Below are 8,967 nucleotides of genomic sequence, written 5' to 3'. Positions count from 1 at the left end.
TAAGCGCTGAGTGGGAGACAACCCACTATTAGGTTTGTTTTAAATTTGGTTTTATTTTCATTTATTATTGATTTTTGTTTTCTAATAGTTTCAGGTTAAAAAAAAAAGTGAACAGTAACGATGGCACTGTAGCAGCGCCGAGCGACACTGTAGAAAGAAAATCGAGCGACACTGTAGCAAGAAAATCGAGCGACACTATAGCAAGAAAATCGAGCGACACTGTAGCAAGAACATCGACCGACACTGTAGCAGAAAATCGGGGGTTACTGTAGCTGCTATACTTAGCAGAGCTACTGTAGCAGTCACTGTTCATCGATTTTTTTTTTTGAATTGGTTTTATCAGTCATCTATTACTAACTTTTAGTGTTTTATTTATGTTAGGTAAAAGGAAAAGATCTGAGGAAGACGAGTTTGCAGTAGGATCGACGATGGCTGCGCAGCATCGCTCGACAGAGCATCACAAGTATCGATCGCCACTTAACTGTGTTAATCGATGCTCACATCAATGGAAGGTATACTCACGAAACCTTGTTAATATTGTCCTTATGATTAATTTTCCCACCAATCTTAGACTGTATAACACTGGCCACAGTGTTGTTTAAGTCTAGGGAAGGTTATATTGATATTGTGTTTTAGTTAGCTATTTAAAAAAAAAAAGATCTGAGTAGACGATTCCTCAGCACATCGACCGATGAGACCAGCTCGATATCGATCAACAACACTTCAGATCCAACGATCGATTGTATCTACATTGTGTCGAATGATTGCTCTTGCCATCAAACGATGAGACCATGTCGCTATCAGTCAACAGCACTTCATCAACAACGATCGATTGTCACTTCATTGTGTCGATCGACACTGAGCAGATCATCGTTTTTACTTTTGAATTATGTACTTATGATTATTTCTCACCATAACTCCGACTAGATATACACTGGAGATAGTGTAATTTATGTCTGGGGGGGATGTTTACTGATATTAGTGTGTTCATGAGTTTTATCAAAATGTTTTAAAAAGAGTTTTATTGAGTCAAGAAAAGGATAATGAACTTATTAGATTTTTGCTTTTTATCTAATCACTCTTTAGCACCATTCTAGACTTACTGATTGCAGATAGTACTAAAGATACTAAAGTGGATCAACCTGTCAACTATTCACACTTGCTGAGATTGTGTGGACAGCTGTGGAGATTGGTTGGGAGGAGCCTACCATAGTTATAGGAGATGGGAAAAAGCCTAAGCCAAAAGAGAATTGGCCAGAGGCAGAACGCAATGCATCTAAGTTTAATGCAAAGGCGTTGTCGGTGATTTTTGGAGCGGCTGAAGCAGAACAGTTCCAACTGATTCAGGGGAGTACTTCGGCTAAAGAGGCGTGGGAGATCCTGCTGAATTAGTTTGAAGGAGATGAGAGTGTCAAGAGGACACGTCTGGATCATCTTGGGTCGCAGTTTGACAATCTCAAGTGGTCTGATAATGGTATGGCGCATGAAACATTTGTACTTGGGAAGAAGTACAAGGAGAAGAAGCTGGTAAAGAAGTTACTACGATGTCTTCCTACAAAGTTTGGAACTCACAAGGCGGTCTTGAATATGATCACAAACACGGATGAACTCAAGTTTGACAAGCTTGTGGGTATGCTAAAGGTAGAAGAGATGGAGACAGACAGTAGTTCAGTCTCTACGTCAGGTGGTGCATCAAGGAGTATAGCTCTTGCTGCTGACAAAGATGGAGATAGATCTCCGAATGTTGAACTTGCACAACAAATTTGGACTTGCTTGCTCTCATTTCGTTCTCACATCTGTATTGATAGTCACTTTTTAAGCGAATGTTGGCTAGGAATCTGGGTAAGATGATGAATTCCTCTGGTGGGAGGAATCAGTATGGTCGCCAGGGAGGTGATCGTGGCAATAGCAGAAGAAGAGAACGTCTTAGATGCTAGGAGTGTGAAGGTGTTGGTCATATAAAGGCTGACTGCTCTGTAGCACAACAGAGAGAACTTAAGTGTTCTGAGTGCAGAGGTGTTGGACACACACGACGTGAATTTCCAAACTCAAAGAAGGAAAAAGGTGTTCCATTGCAGTCGTCTGATGATTCAGAGTTTGAAGAAGATGAAAAGGTGATGAAGAACCTTGTTGCATTTGGTGCACGCAAAGAGGAATCCAGTGAATCCTCGGATTCAGACGTTGATACAGACTCTGAGGATTATCACGTGATGCTCAACAAGTGGTTGAATCTCCAGAATGAGAATCCGAGGTTGCAACACGATCTGGTGCAGAGCCGTGAGCAGTATGATGATCTTGCTGAAGAACTTGCTGTTGTACATGAGAAGAATGAGTCTCTGGAGAAGGAGATTAGCAAGCTGAGAGAAGTTGCTACTAGTGAACAAGAGAGAGCAAGGATGCTGGAACGTGATTTGGCTGAGAATCACAAACAGATCAGGATGCTTAAAATTGGATCCAAGGACTTGGATAAGATACTCTCGATGGGACAACCAGCCAAGATGAACTGGGGACTGGGATATCGAGGAGCTGAGAGAACTAAGGAAGTACAACAGAAGGGGATATCACATTTCGTGCATGGGAGCACATCAAAAAGTGGAGCCAAAGAAACTTGTCAGGAAGTACGTCAGGACGTACGTCAGGACGTACGACAGGGAGTAAATCAGGAAGTTCTACAGCGTGTAGCTGTGAGTAACAAGCCGAAAGTAGTACATCAGTGCAACAACATGAAGGTCAGACAAGAGGTTCTGAAGCATGGTTGTGCAGCTGGTACAAGGAAGGAGACTGATCGGTGCATCATCAACTGTGTCTGGCCAAGCAAGAAGCAACATAGGATGTGTTGTTGGTTATGTCGGAAGGTTGGACACAAGAAGGTGGAGTGTTTTGCTCGTGAGAAGAGCAGAAACATGGCCAAGAAGGTGAACAAGACGTTCACTAAACCCAAGAAGGTTGAAGAGGTGTCCTTAGCCAAGAGTGGTTTACTTGATGAGATCAAGGATGAGACATCAGAAGATGGATGCAGCTCTGGTAGGAGTGATCTTGAGGTTGATAAAGAAGCATCAAGTCTGGAGCCAGGACACGAGGTTGTTTGTGGCACAAAGGGGAAGGAGATCGAAGGGCGTCAGGAAGTGGTACGAGATGATCTTCAGGGGTGTGATAGTGAAATCACTCCAAGACAATAGCAACGAGTGCAGAGGGCACTCAGTGTGGATGGGGAATGGCTCATGGTCAAAAAGACGACACATGAAGGAAGCCAGGTCTTCAACAGAAGCTGGCCAAAGGGTAGTTCAACAGGTGCGTCAGATCGTGATGCAGTACTTGTTATTCCGCTGCAGCAGGGGCTGTGTCATGATTATACATGAAGAAACAGACGGGTGGGTCTGTAAGGCTTGACATCTAAGCATCTGTTTTAGCTTAGTATGCAATCAAGCATGGGGAGAATAGTGATGTTCTGGTACAGATAATGCATATCTCATAGGGGAGAAAAGCATGGTGTGGTGCACATCTCGTGGGGGAGAAAAACACATTTGGTGTGGAAGTTTCCAGGTGGGGAACGTGGTTGCAACGTGGTTGCAACGTGGTTGCTGAACCAGAAGAATGTTGTGCTTGATCGGCACACAAAGCTAAAAGGGGGAGATTGAAGATGTAAGATGTCCATCCTGAAGTAATCGCTGACGTAGTTGCTGAAGCAGACGTCGTATTGACTGGTGAAGACCATGTGGAGTCAAGGTGCTGAGCTGGAGTCGTGTAGACTTGGAGAGCAAAAGAGTATCTTGGAGATAAGGAAAGAAGAATAAACTTGAGGAGCAAGTCTATGACTCAAAGAAAGGGGAATAAGTGCATTCCAAGATAAGGAAAGTTGCACTTATTGTTATGGAAGATGTCCATCCATGTTGCCTTAGAGACTAGGGTTTCGGGAACGTGTAGAATAACTATAAGATAGCTATGGGGTCGTCTGTGATGTGCCCCAGTCCATGGACCAGTCCGACGAATCAGACCAGCATGAAGATCAGAACGTTCCAGACGTCCCAGTTGACGTTCACTCTTCCGATCAGACAAGACAGACCGATCGGGCCGTGTACCGACTCGACCCGCGAACGTCCGGATTGGAACTTCGACCAGGTCCACGACCAGATGATCGAAATCACCAAACTGAAGCTCGTCTTTCCCGGCCAACTCGACGAGCTAAGGCTGATGGTCAAGCCAGAATCAACTTAGGACGAGCCAACTCCGATTAAGACCATAGCTACTCTCTTTTGGCCCGTTTGGCTTGTACCGCATGTACCGGCGACTGTGATGATGATCTCGCTTCCTTGTTCGATCCGATCATGGACTTCTCTGTTGGATATTTCTCAAAGGCAAGGATCCTTATGCTTTTAGAAGACTTGGGCCACGTTGGAACACAACTTGTCCGATCAGATCGTCCCGCAGCCTTTGCAGAACGTTCCGCGGCCCTTGCTGATCGTCCCGCCCATGTGCTGATCCTTTCCGCCTTGGACACAGCCAGCTCGGATGCATCTGGACAGGAGCCGAACGGACATCTTGACTAGTCTTCTCCATTTTCCGTGTCTTGACCAGATCTAGTCAAATTTATATTTTCTATGTCTTGTTTTCCTACATTTCTATTTATGGTCTTTGACTACAAAACTCTATAAGTATGTAATCACTTCTAATGAATAAAGCAATCGATTTTTTCTAAGCTTTTGAGTTAAACTCTTTGTTCTTTGTCTAGAACTTTTCTTTGTTTCTTGGTGAGTCATATCCAAGTAAACACCTCTCAAATTCATTTGTCTAGTGAGTCATATCAAGCAACGGTTCGAGATTCTTCTTTTGGTGGACTTGTGAGTCATATCAAGCACCAACTGAAGTCGGGAATATCAGAGGCTCTTGCGCAACCTTCGTGCGACCCTTCAATCCATCTAGTTCTCCATTCGGAGTTCATATCAAATCTGATCCAGTCGAGTGAACCGATCTTAGGGTCCTTCAGTCTGTATAGAGACAGAGACACAGAGGCTGCTGATCTTATAGAAAGAGATAAGCTCTTGGAAGTGTTCTTGGTCGTGCTGAAGCAGTGGCTGAAGTACTTGACGGAAGAAAGACACAAGCGGATAGTTTAGAAATCTTTCAGTAGCAGTTGTTAGGGTGTAACAGACTGTGTAAAGCTGATTAAGCAGATCTTGTAATAGAGTGTACAAGGCGATTTCTAATAAAGCTTAAGTGTTGCTTGTAGTTGTTTTGTCTCCTTGATTTATCTTCTGCAGTACTATTGTGGTGTCATCTTTGCACTTACAAGAAGATATGAAAAATAAAGAAGGAGAAGAACGACGAGAGCAAACAAGAACGCTTTGTCTAAAAAAAAATCTACAAAAATTATTTATAAGATATTGTGTATTAATAGTATTGTTTAAAAAAAATCAAATCTTGTTGAGTTTTTTAAATTTGAATATTTAAATAATTATGTTGACAAAATATATTACAGTAGCTTTAATATTTTATTGGATAATTTTGTCATTTCATGTGTACAAAAGTGTAGTTTTTAAAAAAATTAAATAATAGTGTAGTTTTCAAACTAAAATCTCATACAAATGTATTTTTCCAATTTTTCCTATATTTTTAATCGATTTGGAAATCCAAATTAAATCTAGTTTTTTGGTTTTATAATTTTAAAATCCATATTTAAATCATGTGTTATTGGTTTCCTAGTTTATAAATTATAATTCAAATCGTGTGTTATTCAACTATTTAATTTATTAATGCATTTGGTTTCATAATGGATTTAATTGGTTGTATAGATTTCCTTGTTAAAAATACAAAGACATAAATCAAATATTATTAGCTAATTAATAAATACTAATTAAAATTCGTAGGTTAGATTTGAAAATCTATATATTTTATTTGGATTTGTATCTGCTACTTGGACTTGTAACTCCTACTTTGATTTATAAATCAATTAAAATATATGAACCAATAACAATCCCTACTCTCTTTCTTTACTTATTTTACTTCATTTGAAAAGGGTCAAAAACAAATCAAAATTTTGATTCAGTCATCCATTATTTTATTTAGCTCCCATTTAAATTGAAGTATCATTAAAAATTACCTTGCCAATGTAAAGAATGGGCATAATACTAGTTATTATAAACAATATTTATTTATGTTACGTATACACAGTTATAAAATGAAATAAATTTTATAAATAAAAGAAATCAAATATTATTAGCTATTGTAATGTAATTATTTTGTAAATATTTTTATCCATAAAACAAAAGAATCAGCTAGTAATAATAATAATAATGAGATTCTTGACAAAAAGTGAAAAAAATGCATAAGGAAAAGGTATAAAGGCAAATACTGTAGATCATATAAAAAATTTCATAACTTAAGCCTCAAAGATATATATATATATATATATAGTATATGTACAGATTTAAAAAAAAATTAATAAAAACGCAAATATTGATAGATTTCCCCTCCAAATGGACTAATTTCAAATCCTTCTGGCGCGTGGAGAAGGTTTGGGTCACACTTTTATCGACGACACCATTAAGATGAGGCCTTCGTTTTCTGCCATACATCTAAAGATAGAAAGCACAAAAGCCATTAAGAGCTCTCTTTACCATTTTCCCCCACATTACTTTGAGAAAACAAGAAAGACATGGCACTGAGAATGTGGGCTTCTTCCACAGCAAACGCTCTCAAGCTCTCCTCTTCTGCTTCCAAATCCCATCTCCTTCCAGCTTTCTCCATCTCCAGATGCTTCTCCTCAGGTAAAACCATCATCATCCTTTTACACAATCTGCGTGTTGAATTGCTCTTGTCTGAAAATTCTTAGTGGTTGTTTTGGGTTAAAAGTGTTGGAAGGACTCAAGTATGCAAATTCACATGAGTGGGTCAAACATGAAGGCTCAGTGGCTACCATTGGCATCAGTGACCATGCCCAGGTTACAAAAACAGAGCTCATCTGACCTAGTTTAGATCAGATAAGACTTAAAGAGAGGGAGATTATGTAAATGTTGATGTTGTGTAGGACCATTTAGGAGAAGTTGTGTTTGTGGAGCTGCCAGAAGAGAAAAGTTCAGTGAGCAAAGAAAAAAACTTTGGAGCAGTGGAGAGTGTAAAGGCCACAAGTGAGATTCTATCTCCAATCTCTGGTGAAGTCATTGAGGTTAACACAAAGCTCGCCGATTCACCTGGGTTGGTAAGTTTTTGCATTCAACCAAGTGTGTGGTGTGGTGCCTATCAAAGCTGATATTGTCGGGTTTTTTTTTTGTCATTTGTGTAGATTAACTCAAGCCCCTATGAAGAAGGTTGGATGATAAAGGTGAAACCAAGCAACCCAGCAGAGTTGGAATCCTTGATGGGTCCAAAGGAATACACCAAGTTCTGCGAAGAGGAAGACGCCGCTCACTAGAGGATTCAGAGCAAAACAAGAGAAACCATGCCTAAAGTTTCAGTTATTTTTTCACTTGTCAATGTTTTTTTACATCTCTCTCAGCTTGTATCAGTGGTGATATACCAATTTGATTAAGATCATGCTATGAGACTCAGCTGAGCTTTATTAAATTTTAAATAAGAGTGGTCTAATAAGCACACAAAGAAGATATATTGATTGATGAGAGACGTTTACATATGTGACATTAATGGTCTACTTTTAGACCAAACAAAAGCAAAGACTTGGTGCTGTACATTTACTACTATCCACGACAGATACTGTTGGGCGGTGGTGTCGAGGAAATAGGTTCATCCGGTGAGTCGTGGTCGGAGATGGAAATCAGCTCTGATCTGAGCTCTTCCGCATCTTCCGAGTTTCTTATGGTGACGACAGGTTTCACATCTGAGGTGGTTAGAGGCTCTTGCTTCACCGATAAGGTGTAAGAGATGATGGCGATGAGAGACTCACGAGCTTGATCTTGAGAGATATGTTGTTCCATCAACCAACAATGCCTTTACACGATTTCTGCATATATTATTTACACAAACCCATCATTACATTGTTTCTATATGACATAAAAAATAACAGACAAAGCACGAACAAACCAAAGCCCTAACATTTAACTTCTTTTTCAATTCCATCAAGTCAACGCAATTTCTCAATTTTACTCTCCGAACAAATTTGTCTTTCCTAGAAAATAAAAGGAGAATAGGAAGGGGAAACACAGAAAACGAGAACGATGAGTGCGAGGAAGAGAGAAATGTACCTGGGTGGTGGATGATTTCGTAGTACGCTGATGGATAATTGGAGTTTGATGTTTAGTATTGGCCACTTTTATAATATTTTTAGCCAGCTAATTCACACGTGACAAGTCATATGCAATAAGCAAGTGTTTTCTTTTTTTTGAAAATTCCAGCCCTCTATTTTTCTATCATTTCTAGATTTTATAATCCATCTTTTATTTGTTTTCACCCCTTTCTAACCATGAACAACTACGACGTATGTTGAGTTCGAAAACGGTTACGACGAAATTAACGTCCAAATCCCCGCAGAATACAAGTATGTCTTTCCGCAGCAAATCATGCTCGGTCAAGAAAACGTCGCAACGTATGTTCCCGAGATAAAGCTTCGTTCGAATTCTATCTAGATCAAACATAAGCCGTCGGAAACATACCAGACCGACTACGGATAGGTCCGTCATATCAGAACACGGACGAACCAAGCTCGGTCATTACGCAACTACCGCACATGCACGCTGCCCGGTCGCTACGTAGCGACCGAGCGTCTGTTCCGCTCGGTCGCTACGTAGCGACCGAGCTCGAGCGTTCGTTCCGCTCGGTCGCTACGTTGCGACCGAGCTCTTCCGAAACGACGATACGACATTTGTCCATGCATTCTCGTCTACCCTTCGATGCTATCTCCCGAAGACCGTAGCGAACCCATTTCATGTTTCCCGCCATTCTAAGTCATCGATCAAACTTTACGGTAAAAACCGCCGAAAGTTCGTTCTTTATCGAAAGAAGCCGTAATAAACGCTT

At 40.3% G+C, this 8,967-nt stretch overlaps 1 protein-coding gene and 1 long non-coding RNA gene across 2 annotated transcripts; one reads left to right on the top strand and one right to left on the bottom strand.

The window, feature by feature from the left end:
* Positions 1 to 6,525: 6,525 nt before the first annotated feature.
* LOC106307779 (glycine cleavage system H protein 3, mitochondrial-like) lies at positions 6,526 to 7,602 on the top strand. The gene is made up of 4 exons (XM_013744831.1): positions 6,526 to 6,764; positions 6,850 to 6,938; positions 7,025 to 7,195; positions 7,280 to 7,602. Exons 1-4 carry the CDS (start codon positions 6,653 to 6,655, stop codon positions 7,406 to 7,408), a joined length of 501 nt encoding a protein of 166 aa, XP_013600285.1. The 5' UTR covers positions 6,526 to 6,652; the 3' UTR covers positions 7,409 to 7,602.
* Positions 7,582 to 8,250, bottom strand: LOC106307780. The gene is made up of 2 exons (XR_001263396.1): positions 8,196 to 8,250; positions 7,582 to 7,954 (listed from the first exon to the last, which is right to left on the bottom strand). It is a non-coding gene; the product is annotated as an uncharacterized LOC106307780 (long non-coding RNA).
* Positions 8,251 to 8,967: the final 717 nt, after the last annotated feature.

This window comes from Brassica oleracea, chromosome C8 (assembly GCF_000695525.1).
Source record: "Brassica oleracea var. oleracea cultivar TO1000 chromosome C8, BOL, whole genome shotgun sequence".
NCBI classification, from domain to species: Eukaryota; Viridiplantae; Streptophyta; class Magnoliopsida; order Brassicales; family Brassicaceae; genus Brassica; species Brassica oleracea.
This window is presented reverse-complemented; position numbering and strand designations above follow the sequence as displayed.

Coding starts and splice junctions, on each gene's coding strand:
- LOC106307779 (XM_013744831.1), top strand. CDS start 6,653: ATGGCACTGAGAATGTGGGCTTCTTCCACAGCAAACGCTCTCAAGCTC. Junction 6,939..7,024: donor GCATCAGTGACCATGCCCAG/GTTACAAAAACA, acceptor GATGTTGTGTAG/GACCATTTAGGAGAAGTTGT. Junction 7,196..7,279: donor TCGCCGATTCACCTGGGTTG/GTAAGTTTTTGC, acceptor TCATTTGTGTAG/ATTAACTCAAGCCCCTATGA.